Source organism: Scyliorhinus torazame, chromosome 21, assembly GCF_047496885.1.
Source record: "Scyliorhinus torazame isolate Kashiwa2021f chromosome 21, sScyTor2.1, whole genome shotgun sequence".
NCBI lineage: Eukaryota > Metazoa > Chordata > Chondrichthyes > Carcharhiniformes > Scyliorhinidae > Scyliorhinus > Scyliorhinus torazame.
In genome coordinates this window covers 8,841,659-8,862,809 of record NC_092727.1, presented here as the reverse complement: position 1 = coordinate 8,862,809, position 21,151 = coordinate 8,841,659, and the positions used below count along the sequence as shown (strand labels likewise).

Here is a 21,151-nt window from a genome sequence, read left to right as displayed (position 1 = left end):
CTAAATCTCTTCTACACCCTCTCTAAAGCCTCCACATCCTTCTGGTAGTGTGGCGACCAGAATTGAACACTATACTACAAATGTGGCCTAAAGTTCTATACAGCTGCAACATGACTTGCCAATTCTTATACTCAATGCCCCGGCCAATGAAGGCAAGCATGCCATATGCCTTTTTAATTACCTTCTCCACCTGTGTTGCCCCTTTCAGTGACCTGTGGACCTGTACACCTCAATCTCTCTGACTGTCAATACTCTTGAGGGTTCTACCATTCACTGTATATTCCCTACCTGCATTAGACCTTCCAAAATGCATGACCTCACATTTGTCCGGAGTAAACTCCATCTGCCATCTCTCCGTCCAAGTCTGCAAACTATCTAAATCCTGCTGTATCCTCTGACAGTCCTCATCGCTATCCGCAATTCCACCAACCTTTGTGTCGTCTGCAAACTTACTAATCAGACCAGTTACATTTTCCTCCAAATCATTGATATATACTATGAACAGCAAAGGTCCCAGCACTGATCCCTGTGGAACACCACTAGTCACAGCCCTCCAATCAGAAAAGCACCCTTCCTTTGCTACTCTCTGCCTTCTATGACCTAGCCAGTTCTGTATCCACCTTGCCAGCTCACCCCTGATCCCGTGTGACTTCACCTTTTGTACCAGTCTGCCATGAGGGACCTTGTCAAAGGCCTTACTGAAGTCCATATAGACAACAGCCACCGCCCTACCTGCATCAATCATCTTAGTGCAGTCCACCTATATCTGTGAACTGGATTGTGACTGCCCAAATGACCCCCTTTTCGAGCTCTTGGGGCAGGATGCTCACTGCTTTATAACCAGTTCCTATTACATCGCCAATGGAGACTTTTTGTTGACTGGAAATGCGGAATACAGGGTTAACGGTAGGGTTCTTGGCAATGTGGAGGAGCAGAGAGATCTTGGGGTCTATGTTCAGAGATCTTTGAAAGTTGCCACTCAAGTGGATAGAGCTGTGCAGAAGGCCTATGGTATTCTAGCGTTCATTAGCAGAGGGATTAAATCGTGAGGTGACGATGCAGCTGTACAAAATCTTGGTAAGGCCATATTTGGAGTACTGTGTGCAGTTCTGGTCGCCTCATTTTAGGAAAGATGTGGAAACTTTGGAAAAGGTGCAAAGGAGATTTACCAGGACCTGGAATGGAGAGTAGGTCTTACGAGGAAAGGTTGAGGATGCTAGGCCTTTTCTCATTGGAACGGAGAAGGATGAGGGGCGACTTGATAGAGGTTTACAAGATGATCAGGGGAATAGATAGAGTAGACAGTAAGTGACTTTTTCCCCGGGTGGAACAAACCATTACAAGGGGACATAAATTTAAGGTGAATGGTGGAATATATAGGGGGATGTCAGAGGTAGGTTCTTTACCCAGAGAGTAGTGGGGGCATGGAATGCACTGCCTGTGGAAGTAGTTGAGTCGGAAACATTAGGGACCTTCAAGCGGCTATTGGATAGGTACATGGATTACGGTAGAATGATGGGGTGTAGATTAATTTGTTCTTAATCTGGGACAAAAGTTCGGCACAACATCGTGGGCCAAAGGGCCTGTTCTGTGCTGTATTTTTCTATGTTCTATAATGGCTTAATTATTTTAAATCCAAGATTGTGATAGGTTTTACAGTGTTGCTAGCGAAAGGTAAAGAGCCAAGATGGGTGGCGTTAAGTAACAGCTGAACCATGATCTCATTGAATGGTAGGAATGGTTGAAGGGGCCGAATGGTCGTCTGTTCCAACTGAGAGGCGGTGAGAAGGTTGGATGATCTGTTAATAAAGGACAGCCCATCTGGTGGGGTTCCCCTCCTGGTACAGCTCTCTCCAGACTTCAACCCTTACCCCTGAGAACAACAGAAAATGCTGGAAATACTCAGCTCGTCGGGCAGGAGCTGTGGACAGAGAAGCCGAGTTGGTGTTTCAGATCGATGGCACGTCAAACGGAATGAACTTATTTTCACCACATAAAGCTGTAGTGATCTGTATATCTGCTGGTATGTAAAGGGTTAACATCTGTACTATAGTGCGAGCCAACCACTAGATGGCAGCACCAGATCCATGTGTATAACCTGCACTCAGAGGAGATTCCCGCCTCTTTGTATCAGGAGTGACTAGTGAGCAGAGTGTTAGAGATATAGCTTAGATGGCACGTGTAGTTAAACATGACTTATACTTCTTATTTATTTAATTATCAGTTATAGTTGTAGAAGAGTGAACAAACCCGTAGATATTTATATTTGTTATTCAATAAATGTTATTTGCTTAATTTGAAGACTGATAGTTTTACTGAACTACAACCATCAGACCATTCTGGCAGTAAGCAAAAGAGTAACGAGATATTACAATCACGTAATATAACAATAGCCAGGGTAAGACTCGTTGGTTTGAACTGAATTTCAGCCCGACTGAACAAAGGTTCAAATGTTAATCCGGTCTCCTAGATTATTCGTAGTGCGAGGGGATTTTCACAGTAACTTCATTGCAGGGTTAATGTAAGCCTCCTTGTGACACTAATAAAGACTATTATATTATTATGTGATGGCAGTGCCTGAGATGAGCTTCGCTTTCCGAGTGACGAAATTCTCTTTGTGGCCTCAACCACATTGCTCAAGCACTGGCGTGGTGAGACTAGGTTATTGGGGAGGAGGGGCAGGGCAGGGGCGGGGGAGTGGGTTTGGTGGGATGGGGGTGGGGGGGGGGGGGATTTGATAGGGGGCGAGCGGGTTCGATGGGAGGGGCGAGTGAGCACATTCATCAAAAGATTTTGCTGCTTTTAATGCTTCAAATGTCAAATACGCCTCTTGAATTTTGATTTCAGCAGTTGGGACAGATAAAATATGAAATAGACAACAGTTCTGGACTGACTGACTACAGGATTAAGGTAGAGCATTGGCTCGCCTGCTCTCTTTATATTTCATCCTCTTAATGCCAAGAACCAGAGCCCAACATCATCCAAATGTGAGAGGCTATTCTGTAACCAGCGCACAAAGCACAGCATGAAATCTGCAGCGTGCACTATTACATTAAATGATGCTTTTTAGAACTGTACTCACTAAACATCGTGTAGCGATTTTAGTCCATAATGGAGAGGGCAGGGAAGCCACCTTAGATGTATAGGTTACATCAGATCTTTGCCTTGGCATTGTGTCTGCTTTATTACAGACTGAACACAACAAAGCAGTAGCTAGCTGTCACATTCAGCTACCTGTCACAGTCAAGAGTTATCTTGCTCGGGGAAACATCCAGTCACTGTTTGTAGCACTGGATCCAATGTCACATTGTAGCACTGTTTGTAGCACTGGATCCAGTGTCACATTGTAGCACTGTTTGTAGCACTGGATCCAGTGTCACATTGTAGCACTGTTTGTAGCACTGGATCCAGTGTCACATTGTAGCACTGTTTGTAGCACTGGATCCAGTGTCACATTGTAGCACTGTTTGTAGCAGTGTCACATTGGTGCAACAGTGGGTGGTTATGTACAGTCAAACATTTCAATTTGCTGTTAGTCTTCCGCCGGGCAGGATGGAGCCATCTTCGACAGCACCTTTCCATCTGTATAAATAAGATGATGGGTCTGCAGCAAATCAATTCCCTTGGCGATGGGGTAGCTTCACATGGTGCAATTCTGCTGATAGCAGAAGAGACCAATCTGTGGAGGGCAGCTTCCGCACATGGAGTGATTATCAGGTGTCTTTGGGGAACGTTGTTGGTGTTAGCTCCCGGCTGCAAGAATCGATGTTTCGAATCTTCACATCACTTGTGAGCATCCTTAAAGTAGAGCTTTGGACATGTGGCTTCAGCTACCTCACCACACAGAAACCCTTTGGGTGTAGGCTACAGGAGATAGGTGGGAGTGTGGAGCTGAACAATCGGCTTTAACCATTTCATTATTGCGAAGTACTATATAAATTCGAAACAGTTTCTGAGCAAAAAGAAAGTAAAAACCGGTATCAGGAGATTAAACCAAATCCTAACGTTGTGTATTTATGTCTACATGAAGCAGTCAGTTTCTAAATGCAGCAAGATCTGGGCAAAATCCAGGTTTGGGCTGATTGTGGCACGTAACATTCACGCCACTTAAGTGCCGAGCAATGACTATCTCCAGTAAGAGAGAATGTAATTTAAAAACCCTCCACTCCTCCGGCAGATCGATCGGTGCCTGCTTTCCGCATTTTTTGTTTACCGACCGCAAATCGAATAAAGAACTGTCGCCGTTACCACATTGCTCTGACCTGGGTCACCGATCGATCTGCCGGGTGAGTGGAGGTTTTTTAAAACATGTTGTGCAAGTACAAACCTCGGAAAAGGACTTCCCAGTCCGCTATTTGAATCGAGCTGGGCATCACCGGCCCATGTTAAAGACCGCCATCTTTAATAGGCATGAGGTGGAGATGCCGGCGTTGGACTGGGGTGAGCACGGTGGGAAGTCTTACAACACCTATGTATTGATAATTACAACATCTGTATATATATATATATATATATATATGTTTCTGGATCCCACCTCGTCATTCACCAGAGGAAGGAGCAGTGCTCCGAAAGCTAGTGATTCAAAACAAACCTGTTGGACTTTAACCTAGTGTTGTGGGGCTTCTTGCTGTGAAAAAACAAGATTCGGGTATCTTACGCTGGTCCTGAGATCTTAAACCATATGATCAGCCGGCACTCCTACTCCATCCAGTTCTGCAGTCACCAAATCCTGTTGGGGTCCAACTGCCCACCCCCCAAGTCCATCGGGCTTCATCTCCAGAAAGCTGCCTATCAGAGAATGTGGTGAGGGATCGCACATGGAGCTTCTTGGCCCAATGGCAGTGCATCTAAATGATTGACTGATAGGAGTTTTGTTTGTTGTGGTCAGTGTTAGTCCTTCCAACAGAGTGGAGGGAGTCAAGAAGATACATCTTCGGAGAAAATAATTCTCCCCACCCTGACCAGGTTTCCATTTTGCAACTTTTTAAACCTTGTTTCCAGCTACAGCCTATGCTGCGCACCCACCCCACCCCCAAAAGGTACAGAGAACTGGGGGTACACAATCATTGTCTGCTGCTTCACTGTGAGTGCTCATTCTTTGGGCATAGTGTCTGTCCTCCCTCACTTGGTAGCTCTTGCCTCCTGCATCAGAAAATGTGGGTTCAAATCCCACACCAGAGATTGGGCACAGCCTCCAGCTGATACTGAATGAGGTACTGACAGACAACAGCACTGTTGGGGCTGTCCAGTCTGCCCTTGGGTGGATGTAAGGATCTTGCATCAATCTATAATTCTACTTTGTTTAAGAGCAGGGGTGTTCTCCCTAACATCCTGACCAATATTCATCCCTCACCCCAACGGCACAAAGACAGATAATCTGCTCATTATCTCATTACAGTTTGTGGGAGCTTGCTGTGCACAAATTGATTGCTGCGTTTGCCACATTACAACAGTGACTGCACTTCAAAAAGTACTTAATTGGTTGAAAAAGCACCCAAAATGTCCTAAGGCGTTTGGTAAATGGAAATTATTTTCCCGTTGACTGGGTTATTGGTGATATATTCAACCATTGCAGTCGATGTGGTGTAGGTGCACCCACAGTGCTGTTAGGGAAGGTAATTTCCCCAGTGCCAGTGAAGGAATGGCAACATATTTCCAAATTTCGGTGGCTTGGGGTGAACTTGCAGGTGGTGGCGTTCCTATTCATCTGTAGCCCTTGAGATGGTAGAGGTCCCGGGTTTGAAAGGTACTGTCAAAAGAACCTTGGTGAGTTGCTACAGTGCATCTTGTAGATGGTAGTGGGTGGTTCTTTATTGATTCTTGGTACAGCAGTCTTGTCCCGTCCCCCCCCCCACCCCGCACTTCAACCAGTATTTGTACATTTATTTTTTTAATGCTGCTTAGATTTTGCTCCCGAATGTTGCTCATAGTCAAGTCCTGGAGCTCAATCTCCATTGCATGGGGATTCGAGGAGAATCCTGGAAGGAAGACAGCTCTGTTAATATGCCACAGACGAAGGCTGCTTTTAATGAAGGCACTGAATGGAAGCAGTTGTATCATTGAGCTGAGTCTGGGCAGAAAGCCAAGTCATTTTTCTTATTTAAAAAAAATTGATGGCTCCTTTGGAATATGTTGAGGAGACTATTCCGCCGCTTAAGAATTGTGGCATTCTAATTCAGTACTTCGAGATTAGTCAAGTGAAGATACAAAGCTCTCACAGCCTAATCGGCCTTTTCATGTACATAAACTGATCCTCTCTCTAATTTTCTGCTGTCCTTGATGCTGCTCCTTTGTAATTTAAATGTCCTCTTGCAAATGCAAAACAAATGCACCCAGAACATTCCAGAAAACAATATTTTGCTGACTGTTAAGGGAAAACACAATACAGGAAATTATGCTGATACCTGCGTTTAATTGACTAATTCCAATGATACCCTCAACTTGAGGCACTATTTTAGATTATGAGCAAGATATCCAATTTGGCATTTCCTTACCCCTCTCTACTCATCAAACAATCCCAGGGCGGGTACAATACAAGTTAGGGTGCAGAGTAAAGCTTCCTCTACACTGTCCTCATCAAACATTCCCGGAGAAGACGATCCAAGACAAAAGTAGGGAGGTTATGCTTCAGAGATGTCGGACATTGATAAGAGCACACCTGGGGTACTGTATTGGTCGTCTTATCTGAGGAAGGTTGTAAATGTGTTGGAAGCAGTTCATAGAAGGTTTACTAGGGTAATACCTGGAATAAGCAGGTTGTCTTATGAGGGAAGGTTGGAGAGGTTAGGCTTGTATCGGCTGGAGTTTAGAAGAGTCAGAAGCAACTTGATTGAAACAAACAAGATCCTGGGTGGTCTTGGCGGGGTCGATGTGGTGAGGATGTTTGCTCTTGTGGGAAAATCTATAACTCCGGAGACACTGTTTAAAAATAATGGATCGCCCATTTCGGAGAGAGATGAGAACCCTTTTCTTTCAGAGGGCTGTGAGTCTCTGGAACTCTTCCTCAAAAGGCGGTGGAAGCAGTCGGGTAGATTATTGATAAGCAAACAGGGTGGACAGGGGTGGCAAGTGGGAATGTGGGGTTGAGATTACAATCAGATCAGCCATGACCTTAATGAATGGTGGAGCAGGCTCGAGGGGCCGAGTGGCCAAGTCCTGCTCCTAATTCATATGTTCACACGTATGTTTGTACCATATGATGCATTAGTCCCGTGACTTGCATTGGTTGAGGTCAGATACGTGCCTCACAGCCTTGCATAGAACATCATCTGTATCTTCAAATACTGAACCAACATTGTTTCACTAATCCGTGTCTGATTGTTACGTTTACATCAAAGAGAAAAACATAACATGGTGGCAAGGTGGAAGCACGGATTTTGAAGATTTGACTGATAAAAATATATTAGACGATTGAACAATTAATTTGGTTTTGGTGTCAATTGAGGAAGGAATATTGGCAAAGGAATCTCACTATCGCTTCCAAGTGTATCATGGAATCTTTAATATCTAATGGAACAATCAGGTATCGGGCCTTGATTTAGTATCCCGTCTGAACGGATAGCATCCCCAACAATGTACCGTCTCTCTTAATGATGTCACCATCTCCCTCTGATAATGTTCATTAATGTCCTTTCGAGGATGACACCTGCTGTCCTTACCTGGTCTGACCTACATGTGACTCCAGACTCACAGCACTGTGACTCTTAATTGCCCTCTGAAATGGCCCAGCAAAGGCAGCTCGGGGTAGGCAACACATGTTATTTGCCAACAATGCCCACATCCCATGAAAGAATAAAGAAAAGAAAGAGCACTGCGCTCAACGGATGAATGTTCACTTTGTGCGATAGTGTAAAGCAAATGATAATGAGCAGCAGAATTAAGGGGCAAAATTCTCCCCCAACGGCGCGATGTCCGCCGACTGGCGCCAAAGACGGTGCCAATCAGACGGGCATCGCGCCGGCCCAAAGGTGCGGAATGCTCCGCATCTTTGGCGGCCTAGCCCCAACATTGAGGGGCTAGGCCAACGCCGGAGGGATTTCCGCCCCACCAGCTGGCGGAAATGGCGTTTGTTGCCCCGCGAGCTGGCGCGGAAATGCGGCGCATGTGCGGGAGCATCAGCGGCCGCTGACAGTTTCCCGGCGCATGCGCGGGAGCGTCAGCGGCCGCTGTCAGTTTCCCGCGCATGCGCAGTGGGGAGAGTCTCTTCCGCCTCCGCCATGGCACAGGCCCGCCCTCGGATCGGTGGGCCCCGATCGCGGGCCAGGCCACCGTGGGGGCACCCCCCGGGTCAGATCGCCCCGCACCCCCCCCCCCCCCCCCCCCCCCCAGGACTCCGGAGCCCGCCCACGCCGCCTGGTCCCGCCGGTAAATACCAGCTTTGATTTACGCCGGCGGGACAGGCAATTTCTGGGCAGGTCTTCGGCCCATCCGGGCCGGAGAATCCAGCGGGGGATCCCGCCAACCGGCGCGGCCCGATTCCCACCCCCGGCCAAATCTCCGGTACCGGAGACTTCGGCGGGGGCAGGGGCGGGATTCACGGCGGCCTACGGCCATTCTCCGACCCGGCGGGGGGTCGGAGAATGACGCCCAAGGGATGAGGGGACAGAGCGGAAAAGTGAAGTTGAGGTAGAAGTTGGGGTGGCACAGTGGTTAGCATGGCTGCCTCACAGCGCCAGGGACCCGGGTTCGATTACAACCCTGGGTGACTGTGGAGTTTGCATGTTCTGCTCATGTCCGTGAGGGTTTCCTCCGGCTGCTCCGGTTTCCTCCCACACTCCAAAGATGTGCAAGTTAGATGGATTGGTCATGCTAAATTATCCCTTAGTTTCCAAAAGGTTAGATGGGGTTACGGGGATAGGGTGGGGGTGTGGGCCTAGGTAGGGTGCTCTTTCGGAGGGTCGGTGCAGGCTCGATGGACCGAATGGCCTCCTTGTACACTGTAGGGATTCTATGATCTGATTGAATAATGATGGGACAGGATAAGCTATCCCTGTTCCTTACCTTCCCAATGTCCGGATTATCTGTTTTTAGTCGGGCTAATTTGGTGGGAGAACTTTGGTGAAGATCTGGAAGAACTCTTCAATGCCGGGTAGATAGAGCAGGATTCATTTGAAGGTTCAATCTACAATCCGGACAATTAGTGCTGCATGGAAATGTCAGCCTTGAATATGGGATAGCTTTTCTTTGTGATCTTCCTCTTCTCTAGAGGATGAAGACACATTGCCGCCAACAGTTTCTTGGGCATCAAGCATTCTTTCAACTGGGCTATGGGTGTGGCAGTCTTCCTGAGTGCATGGGAGGTTGCTGTCAATCTCACCGCCATCTTCTTTGATTTGATTTGATTTATTATTGTCACATGTATCAGTATACAGTGAAAAGTATTGTTTCTTGAATGCTGTACAAACAATGCGTACCGTACATAGGGAAGGAAGGAGAGACTGCAGAATATAATGCTCCAGTTATAGCAAGGTGTAGAGAAAAGAGCAACTTAATGCGAGGTAGCTCCATTCAAAAGTCTGATGGCAGTAGGGAAGAAGCTGTTCTTGAGTCAGTTGGTACGTGACCTCAAACTTTGGTACCTTTTTCCTGACGGAAGAAGGTGGAAGAGAGTATGTCCGGGGTGTGTGGGGTCTTAATTATGCTGGCTGCCTTTCTGAGGCAGCGGGAATTATAGATAGCGTCAATGGATGGGAGGCTGGTTTGCGTGATGGACTGGGCTACATTCACAGCCTTTTGTAGTTTCCTGCAGTCTTGGGCAGAGCAGGCTCCATACCAAGCTGTGATACAACCAGAAAGAATGCTTTCTATGGTGCATCTGTAGAAGTTGGTGAGGGTCGTAGCTGACATGCCAAATTTCCTCAGTCTTCTGAGAAAGTAGAGTCGTTGGTGGGCTTTCGTAACTATAGTATCGGCATGATGTGGAGATGCCGGCGTTGGACTGGGGTGAGCACAGTACGAAGTCTTACAACACCAGGTTAAAGTCCAACAGGTTTGTTTCGATGTCACTAGCTTTCAGAGCGCTGCTCCTTCCTCCGGTGAATGAAGAGGTCTGTTCCAGAAACACATATATAGACAAATTCAAAGATGCCAAACAATGCTAGGAATGCGAGCATTAGCAGGTGATTAAATCTTTACAGATCCAGAGATGGGGTAACCCCAAGGTTAAAGAGGTGTGAATTGTATCAAGCCAGGACAGTTGGTAGGATTTTGCAGGCCAGATGGTGGGGGATGAATGTAATGTGACATGAATCCCAGGTTATAGTATCGGCATGGGGGGGGACAGACAGGCTGTTGGTGATCTGTACACCTTAAAACTTGAAGCTCTCCACCCTTTCTACTTCCTTCCCATTGATGTAGACAGGGGCATGTTCTCCACTACGCTTCCTGAAGTCGATGACAATCTCCTTCGTTTTGTTGACATTGAGGGAGAGATTATTGTCATCGCACCAGTTCACCAGATTCTCTATCTCATTCCTGTACTCTGACTCGTCATTGTTTGAAATCCGACCCACTACGGTGGTGTCATCAGCAAATTTGAAAATCGAGTTGGAGGGGAATTTGGTCACACAGTCATAGGTGTATAAGGAGTATAGTAGGGGGCTGAGGACACAGCCTTGTGTGGCACCGGTGTTGAGGACGATCGTGGAGGAGGTGTTGTTGCCTATCTTTACTGATTGTGGCCTGTGGGTTGGAAAGTTCAGAATCCAGTCGCAGAGGGAGGAGCCGAGGCCAAGGCCACGGAGTTTGGAGATGAGTTTCATAGGAATGATGGTGTTGAAGGCTGAGCTGTCGACGATGAATAGGAGTCTGACATAGGTGTCTTTGTCATCTAGGTGTTCCAGGGTAGAGTGCAGGGTCATGGAGATGGCGTCTGCTGTGGACCTGTTGCAGCGGTGGGCGAACTGTAGTGGATCAAGGCAATCCGGGAGGCCGGAGTTGATTCGTGCCATGACTAACCTTTTGAAGCACTTCATGATGATGGATGTCAGAGCCACTGGACGAAAGTCATTAAGGCACGCTGCTTGGCTTTTCTTTGGTACAGGGATGATGGTCGTCTTCTTGCAGCAGATAGGGACCTCAGATTGTTGTAAAGAGAGGTTGAAGATGTCTGCGAATACCCCCGCCAGCTGATCCGCGCAAGACCTGAGTGCCCATCCGGGCCAGTGGCTTTCCGTGGGTTGACCTTCGAGAAGGCTGCTCTGACGTCTGCAATGGTGATCTCAGTTACAAGTTCATCTGAGGTTCTGGGGTGGAGGGCTTGCTCTTGCTGACCTCTTGCTCAAAGCGGGCATAGAATGCATTGAGCTCATCAGGGAGGGGTGCGTTGGAGCCGACTATTTTACATGCCTTCATCTTGTAGCCCGTTATGTCTTGCAGACCTTGCCATAGACGGCGGGGGTCCGTGTGGCTAGCCTGGGACTCGAGCTTGGTCCGGTACTGTCTTTTGGCATCTTTGATGGATTTCTTTAGATCATATCTGGCTTTCTTGTAGAGCTCAGGGTCGCCTGACTTGAACGCCTCAGACCTAGACTTCAGCAAGCCGTGAATATCCCCGTTCATCCAGGGTTTCCGGTTGGGAAACACGCGGATTTGCTTCTTTGACACACAGTCTTCTGCACACTTACTCATGAAGTCAGTTACTGTAGTGGCGTACTCGTTCAGGCTGGTCGCAGAGTTTTTAAATACTGCCCAGTCCACTGACTCTAAGCAGTCCCGTAGGAGATCACTCGATTCCTCAGACCAACAATGCCCGACTTTCTTTGACGGATTCTCCCGCTTCAGTTTTTGCTTTTAAGCCGGGAGCAGGAGCAGAGCTTTGTGGTCAGATTTGCCAAAGTGTGGGCGGGCTATAGAGCGGTAGGCATGTCTGATATTTGTGTAGCAGTGGTCCAGGATGTTTGGGCCTCTGGTGGAACAGGTGACGTGTTGGTGGTAACTTGGTAGTATGATCTTGAGCTTGGCCTGATTGAAGTCCTCAGCTACAATGAACAAGGCCTCGGGATGTTCTGTTTCAAGGCTATTTGTGGTGATGAATATTTCGTCCAGTGCGATTTTCACGTTCGCATGGGGTGGGATGTAAACTGCCGTCAGTGTTATCACATGACCACCTGTTTCCAATGACCCCACCTCCTCATTCACGTCCAATTGATCGCCCAACATGTCCAGTGTCAGCCTTCCCACAACCAATCAGAAGGGAAACAGACTCTTCATTATTGGATTGGATAGTTTCTGACTGTCAATCCAACCCTCTATCTCCATGTTTCATATGTTTGTAACGAATAACTCAAAGTAATTAAAAAGACACATTTTTAAAAATGTTCTTTGTGATTTTTTTTCCCCTGGGTTTTGCTTTTAGCAGGTCCTGAAAATTAATCTTCAATTCCAGAAGCCTGCAGGACAATCCCTGGAGAGTTGGCAACACGACTTAAGAATTTGTCTGGGATGAGATATAATAATAATCGCTTATTGTCACGAGTAGGCTTCAATGAAGTTACTGTGAAAAGCCCCTAGTCGCCACATTCCGGAGCCTGTTCGGGGAGGCCGGTACGGGAATTGAACCGTGCTGCTGCAAGCCAGCTCTTTAGCCCACTGTGCTAAACCAGTCCCTGATATATTGAACCATTATCCCCGAATGTAGACCTGAGCAGTCTTTTTCCTTTCTTTTCTTAATTCCTCGGCCATGTGGGCAGATTTTCATTGTAATTGTTTCAAGTAACATTTGCTTTTTGTGGGTGCTACCTTGCAGGTGGTAGGTTGAAGCATTTAAAATCCACCAGGCCTCTCCAGGCTCGGCCTGTAACTCAGCCGAGGCAACGTTACCTGTTCTCGAAATTCTTTCATTTTAAAAACTCCACTGCTTTATTTATTTTCTAGACACCATGGAAGCCTGCGTGTTTGTTCTGTGTTGTGGGCTGGTTCATCTAGCTGGTAAGTGACATACCCAAGGTGGGAAATCTGCACTCCAATTTGTTACTCTTGTCCTGTCAGTTACCAAATGGGGTTCGTGTGTGCAAAACGGGAATCTACGCGCATGTGGTTCCTCAGCACACAAACACCGACACTGCTCCTCTCGCACATTCTCGTTAATCACTGCCCAGGTGGCAGCACGGTGGCGCTGTGGGTTAGCCCTGCCGCCTCACGGCGCCGAGGTCCCAGCTTCAATCCCGGCTCTGGGTCACTGTCCGTGTGGAGTTTGCACATTCTCCCCGTGTCTGTGTGGGCTTCGCCCCCACAACCCAAAGATGTGCAGGCTAGGTGGATTGGCCGCGCTAAATTGCCCCTTAATTGGGGAAAATGAATTGGACACTCTAAAGTTAAAAAAGAAAAAAAAATTACTGCCCAGGTTTCATTACACAAAATTAGCACGGGTCAACGCTTGAACTGGCATGTTCAAAAGCAGAGGGTGGGCACCGAAACTCTTATCTCTTAAATGTTGCGTGAGGGGCATGGGGTGTACAGGGCATTCTAAAGGAGAACTGTGAGGCAGAGGTGACAGTTCACATTGGTACAAATGACGGAGGTAGAAAGAAGGATGCGGTCCTGCCACGTGAACTTAGGGAGTTAGGCAGAAGGTTAAAAAACAGGACCTCTAATGTTGTGATCTTGGGATTACTTCCTGTGCCACGAACGAGTGAGTATAGAAATCGGAGGACAGGTCAGATTAATGTGTGGCTAGAGGGATGGTGCAGGAGGGAGGGTTTTAGATACTTGGATCATTGGGACCGTTTCTGGGGTAGATGAGAACTGTAAAAGCGGGATGGGTTGCACATGAATTGGAGGGGGACAAATATCCTAGCAGGGAGGTTTGTTCATGCCACAGGGCAGACTTTAAACCCATTTGGAAGGTGGGTGGGGTCCCAAGTAAGTGGGTGAGAAAATTGAGTCAAATATAGAGAATAAACCAGGCAGGTCCAGTGGGGAGGGCTGACAGGGCTTTGAAAAGGCACACGGGAGGATTGACAGGCTAAATTGGATTTATTTCAATGAAAGGCCGGGTAAGACTGATGAACTGATGGAGTGTTGATCAGCGCTTGTAATTGTGACGTTATTGCAATCACTGAAACTTGATTGAAAGAAGAGCAAGACTGGCAGCTGAATCTGCCAGACTGCAGACATTTCAGGAGTGATAGAGGGGGAGGGAGGCGAAAGAGGAGGAATTGCATTAATTGATTAGGGAGAACATCACGGCAGTAGTCAGGGATGATATCTTCGGTTCCTTAAATGAATCTATATGGGTAACAAAAAGGGAGGCGATCACATTGCTGGGAGTGTACGATAGGCCCCCAGTCAGGGAGAGACAGAAGTGCAGATATGTAGGCAAATCGTTTAGTTATAGGGGCTGGGGCACAAATCTCTATATATTCGTTCATGATAAGCGCCAGCCTTGGTGCTCTGTCTGGTAGGTGGGAGGGGTGGACTGGTCTAAGCTGGCCGGGGAAGGGGGGGGAAATGGGCAGGCGGACCCTGTGGGAGGCCTGGTCTCTACCACCCGCCCCCGCCCCCACCCCGTCCCTCCCGTCCCCCATGCCAGGAATGGCCGAGTGTGCCAGGATGAAGGCATCATGCACACTGCCCGGGTATCAGTGCAGACGTGTATGATGCGCAGCTGATGGTCACATATCAGCTGCAAGTTCATCGAGTGGAACCCCGTTCAGTTTGTGTAGAGCGGCCTGTCATCTACAAGTGCTCTTAGGGGGACATGCATCCCGTCGACCTGGGGCATATCAGCGATAGTGGCGGAACCCACTGCCTGGGCATCCTAATGCGTTCGGTCCATATTGAAATAGATGTATTGATCCGCCTGGGCATATAGGGCCTCCGTGACTGGGTGGATACACCTGTGCACCGAGGGCTGCCTCCGTGACTGCGCGGATACACCTGTGCACCGAGGGCTGCCTCTGTGACTGCGCGGATACACCTGTGCACAGAGGGCTGCCTCCGTGACTGCGCGGATACACCTGTGCACCGAGGGCTGCCTCCGTGACTGCGCGGATACACCTGTGCACCGAGGGCTGCCTCCGTGACTGCGCGGATACACCTGTGCACCGAGGGCTGCCTCCGTGACTGCGCGGATACACCTGTGCACCGAGCTCTGTGAGATCCCCACTCGGTGCCTGGAACGACCCCGTCACGTAAAGGTGGAGGGCAACCATCACCTTGACAGTCACTGGGAGCGGGTGTCCTCCCCCATACCCCCGTGGTGCCAGGCTTGCCATCATCTGGCAGATATGTCGCACTGCCTCCCTGCTCAGCCGGAGCCTTCGATGCCATGCCCAGTCCGGCAGGTCCTCGAATGACAGGCGCTGCCGGTACACATGAGGCCTCATGCGGCTCCTCCTTGACACCTCCCCCTCCTCGGCCTGTTGGGCAGCCGGCTCTCCATCTTGGGCAGCTGCCACCTGTCCCTCTGCTGCTCACTCCGCTGCTGCCGGCTCCGCTGCTGCCCGCTCCACTGCTGCCCACTCCACTGCTGCCCGCTCCACTGCCCGCTCCGCTGCTGCCCGCTCCGCTGCTGCCCGCTCCGCTGCTGCCCACTCCACTGATGTCCGCTGCTGCCCGCTCCGCTGCTGCCCGCTCCGCTGCTGCCCGCTCCGCTGCTGCCGGCTCCGCTGCTGCCCACTCCGCTGCTGCCGGCTCCGCTGCTGCCCACTCCGCTGCTGCCCGCTCCGCTGCTGCCACTCCGTTGGTGCCCGCTCTGCTGCTGCAGCCTCCTCCTCCCCCTCGAGAAGCGCCCGCTGCAGTGACTAGCAGAAAGGCCACCATTGCTGGCTGAATTCCAATACCCGTTGTCTGCAGGGGGTGAAAGGTCGACATGTTAGCATGCTGCGTACCCCCCGTGCCCAACCAGGTCCAACGGGCTACATGGTGCCCCCGGTTGGCACCACGGACTCTGCCCCCGCCCTTCCACGCCGTCTCCACACTCCTGGCCCCATCGATGGGCAGCACATTGAGGGCCTCTGGCCCCGGCGCCCATCCCTGATGCCAGGTGTACTGTTGGCTGGCACCGCCCTCGCCATGGGTATGCACCACGCCCCGGTAGGGGCTACTGTGGGTGTTGCCCTGGGTGGGCCGCCGGTGGATGGCAGCTGGGTTGGTGGGGGGCTGTGGCCGGGGGGTGGGGTGGAGGGTGGGGTGCGGGGGTGGGGTGCCAATTACGCCGATACAGCAGGTGTCTCTCTGCAGAACCAGGGGCCAAGGTGGATGGTCAGTGAGTGCGTAGCAAGATGGCCGCGGCAATGGCGGTTCGTGCCTGGACACCGCTCCAGTCCGGGGGGGGGGGGGTCACCCCGGCCACTCGGTCTGTTCCCCCCGTACCCGCCCCTCGCCGGCCCCGGCAGATACTCCCGCCACCCCAGCCAGCCCGGCCAGTGTCCAGCCCAGCATCGCGCAGCTGCTACTCTCCATGTCCTACCCCCTCTCGCTCCCGCTTTCCCTCAGCAGCCACCACGTTAGTTCCCCGATTTTTGAAAGCACGAGTGAACCGCGACACCGGGAGAATCACGGAGGCCCCGGGGAATACCGGGTCGGGGCCGCTAATCATATGCAAACGGTGTTTACTGTACATCCGCTCCAGAACGCATTGATGCTGCTGTCGAGGTGACGGAGAATCACAATTTGCCGTCAAATCGGCACCCGCAGCAATTTTGGCATCAGAACCTCCATTCTCCACCCAATCGCGTTTCACGATATCGGAGTCAGGCAATGGAGAATCCCACCCCCTGTCTTACACAGTCCCTTGAATGTTTTAAGGAGATGACTAGGGAGTAGATGCGGTAGGCCACATGGACTTTAGTCAGGCTTTTGGCAAGGTCTCACATGGGACGTTGATGGAATCCAGGGCAGTTTGGCAAACTGGATCCAAACCTGGCCCAGGGGTAGGAGGCAGTGGGTGATGGTTGAAGGTTGTCTTTGTGACCGGTAGCCTGTGCCCAGCGGTGTTGCCCAGGGATCGGTGCTGGCCCCTATTGTTTGTAGTGTTCATTAATGATCTGGATGTGAATGTAGGAGGTATGAGAAGTAAGTTTGCAATTTGCCGATGCCACTCTGTGTGACACAACATTTGGCAGAGTGGTAAATAATGGGGAGCAAGGCCTTAGATTACAGGCGATATAGATGGGCTGGTCAGGTGATCAGGAAAATGGCAAATGAAAAAGGCAGCACGGTAGCCTTGTGGATAGCACAATTGCTTCACAGCTCCAGGGTCCCAGGTTCGATTCCCAGCTTGGGTCACTGTCTGTGCGGAGTCTGCACATCCTCCCCGTGTGTGCGTGGGTTTCCTCCGGGTGCTCCGGTTTCCTCCCACAGTCCAAAGATGTGCAGGTTAGGTGGATTGGCCATGCTAAATTGCCCTTAGTGTCCAAAATTGCCCATAGTGTTGGGTGGGGTTATTGGGTTAGGGGGATAGGGTGGAGGTGTTGAACCTGGGTAGGGTGCTCTTTCCAAGAGCCAGTGCAGACTCGATGGGCCGAATGGCCTCCTTCTGCACTGTCAATTCTATGATAATCTATGAATTGAACCATAAAAAGACTATGGGCGGGATTCTCCGACTCCCCGCCGGGTCGGAGAATCACCGGGGGGGGAGCCGCGTGATTCCCACCCCGCTGCTCCGATGCCGGCTGCTGAATTCTCCGGCGCCGGTTTTTGGGCGAGGGCGGGTATTGCGCCGCGCCGGTAGGGGGCCGCTGAGAGCGGCCACCCCGGCAATTCTCCGGGCCCCGATGCGCCGAGCAGCCACCCGTTTTCAGCCAGTCCCGCCAGCATGAAATAGACATGGTCCATCCCGCGGGACTTGGCTTGGAGGTATATCAGTGTTACAGTGCGGGGTATATCAGTGTTACAGTGCGGGGTATATCAGTGTTACAGTGCGGGGTATATCAGTGTTACAGTGCGGGGTATATCAGTGTTACAGTGCGGGGTATATCAGTGTTACAGTGCGGGGTGTATCAGTGTTACAGTGCGGGGTATATCAGTGTTACAGTGCGGGGTGTATCAGTGTTACAGTGCGGGGTATATCAGTGTTACAGCGAGATTCAGTGCAATCTCGTGAGACGTTGTGATGTAAATCCTGTCCATAATGGGTGGGATCAACGTTTGGCAAATCTGCATATTGGAGCGAGGCGGTTAGCCTCACTGTAATGTGCAGATTCCCGAGGTACCTCAGGCTTTGGGATTCAATCACTTCGCTTCGGGAACCTCGGGAAAGCGCTGTTTGGTGCTGGTCCCAACAAACAGGGACAGACAGTACAGCACACGTGGGGGTCTCCAAGGGGATCAGAGCCCCCCCCCCCCCCCCCCCCCCCCCCACCCGCGCCTGCTGTGTGTGTATCAGTGAGGGGTGTGGGCTATATCAGTGTTATAGTGCGGGGTATATCAGTGTTACAGTGCGGGGTATATCAGTGTTACAGTGCGGGGTATATCAGTGTTACAGTGCGGGGTATATCAGTGTTACAGTGCGGGGTGTATCAGTGTTACAGTGCGGGGTATATCAGTGTTACAGTGCAGGGTTATATCAGTGTTACAGTGAGGGGTGTGGGCTATATCAATGTTACAGTGAGGGGTGTGGGGTATATCACTGATACAGTGCGGGGTATATCAGTGTTACAGTGCGGGGTATATCAGTGTTACAGTGCGGGGTACATCAGTGTTACAGTGCGGGGTACATCAGTGTTACAGTGCGGGGTACATCAGTGTTACAGTGCGGGGTACATCAGTGTTACAGTGCGGGGTACATCAGTGTTACAGTGCGGGGTACATCAGTGTTACAGTGCGGGGTATATCAGTGTTACAGTGCGGGGTGTGGGCTATATCAATGTTACAGTGAGGGGTGTGGGGTATATCACTGTTACAGTGAGGGGTATATCAGTGTTACAGTGCGGGGTATATCAGTGTTACAGTGCGGGGTATATCAGTGTTACAGTGCGGGGTATATCAGTGTTACAGTGCGGGGTATATCAGTGTTACAGTGAGGGGTATATCAATGTTACATTCAGGGGTGTGGGGTATATCAGTGTTACAGTGCGGGGTATATCAGTGTTACAGTGCGGGTATATCAGTATTACAGTGAGGGGTATATCTGTGTTACAGTGCGGGGTGTATCAGTGTTACAGTGCGGGGTGTATCAGTGTTACAGTGCGGGGTGTATCAGTGTTACAGTGCGGGGTGTATCAGTGTTACAGTGCGGGGTGTATCAGTGTTACAGTGCGGGGTGTATCAGTGTTACAGTGCGGGGTGTATCAGTGTTACAGTGCGGGGTGTATCAGTGTTACAGTGCGGGGTGTATCAGTGTTACAGTGCGGGGTGTATCAGTGTTACAGTGCGGGGTGTATCAGTGTTACAGTGCGGGGTGTATCAGTGTTACAGTGCGGGGTGTATCAGTGTTACAGTGCGGGGTGTATCAGTGTTACAGTGCGGGGTATATCAGTGTTACAGTGCGGGGTATATCAGTGTTACAGTGAGGGGTGTGGGCTATATCAATGTTACAGTGAGGGGTGTGGGGTATATCAGTGTTACAGTGAGAGGTATATCAGTGTTACAGTGCGGGGTATATCAGTGTTACAGTGCGGGGTATATCAGTGTTACAGTGCGTGGTATATCAGTGTTACAGTGAGGGGTATATCAATGTTACATTCAGGGGTGTGGGGTATATCAGTGTTACAGTGCGGGGTGTATCAGTGTTACAGTGCGGGGTGTATCAGTGTTACAGTGCGGGGTGTATCAGTGTTACAGTGCGGGGTGTATCAGTGTTACAGTGCGGGGTGTATCAGTGTTACAGTGCGGGGTGTATCAGTGTTACAGTGCGGGGTGTATCAGTGTTACAGTGCGGGGTGTATCAGTGTTACAGTGCGGGGTGTATCAGTGTTACAGTGCGGGGTGTATCAGTGTTACAGTGCGGGGTGTATCAGTGTTACAGTGCGGGGTGTATCAGTGTTACAGTGCGGGGTGTATCAGTGTTACAGTGCGGGGTGTATCAGTGTTACAGTGCGGGGTGTATCAGTGTTACAGTGCGGGGTGTATCAGTGTTACAGTGCGGGGTGTATCAGTGTTACAGTGCGGGGTGTATCAGTGTTACAGTGCGGGGTGTATCAGTGTTACAGTGCGGGGTGTATCAGTGTTACAGTGCGGGGTGTATCAGTGTTACAGTGCGGGGTGTATCAGTGTTACAGTGCGGGGTGTATCAGTGTTACAGTGCGGGGTGTATCAGTGTTACAGTGCGGGGTGTATCAGTGTTACAGTGCGGGGTGTATCAGTGTTACAGTGCGGGGTGTATCAGTGTTACAGTGCGGGGTGTATCAGTGTTACAGTGCGGGGTGTATCAGTGTTACAGTGCGGGGTGTATCAGTGTTACAGTGAGGGGTACATCAATGTTACATTCTGGGGTGTGGGGTGTATCAGTGTTACAGTGCGGGGTGTATCAGTGTTACAGTGCGGGGTGTATCAGTGTTACAGTGCGGGTTATATCAGTGTTACAGTGCGGGGTATATCAGTGTTACAGTGCGGGGTATATCAGTTTTACAGTGCGGGGTATATCAGTTTTACAGTGAGGGGTATATCAGTGTTATAGTGAGGGTTATATCAATGTTACATTCAGGGGTGTGGGGTATATCAGTGTTACAGTGCGGTGTATATCAGTGTTACAGTGAGGGGTATATCAGTGTTACATTCAGGGGTATATCAGTGTTACAGTGCGGGGTGTATCAGTGTTATAGTGAGGGTTATATCAATGTTACATTCAAGGGTGTGGGCTATATCAGTGTTACAGTGCGGGGTATATCAGTGTTACAGTGAGGGGTATATCAGTGTTACAGTGCGGGGTATATCAATGTTACATTCAGGGGTGTGGGCTATATCAGTGTTACAGTGCGGGGTATATCAATGTTATAATGAGGGGTGTGGGCTATATCAGTGTTACAGTGAGGGGTATATCAATGTTACATTCAGGGGTGTGGGCTATATCAGTGTTACAGTGCGGGGTATATCAATGTTACATTCAGGGGCGTGGGCTATATCAGTGTTACAGTGAGGGGTATATCAGTGTTACAGTGCGGGGTATATCAGTGTTACAGTGCGGGGTATATCAGTGTTACAGTGAGGGGTATATCAGTGTTACATTCAGGGGTATATCAGTGTTACAGTGCGGGGTGTATCAGTGTTA

General features: G+C 50.0%; 1 protein-coding gene across 1 annotated transcript in view; it reads left to right on the top strand.

The window, feature by feature from the left end:
* The window catches only part of LOC140398729 (uncharacterized), an 86,161-nt gene that overhangs the window by 17,198 nt on the left and 47,812 nt on the right, over positions 1 to 21,151 (top strand). Inside the window, exon 2 of the mRNA XM_072487745.1 lies at positions 12,874 to 12,927. Within this exon, the coding sequence (XP_072343846.1) occupies positions 12,879 to 12,927 (49 nt within the window). The 5' untranslated portion in view covers positions 12,874 to 12,878. The remainder of the gene's footprint in view (positions 1 to 12,873; positions 12,928 to 21,151) is intronic.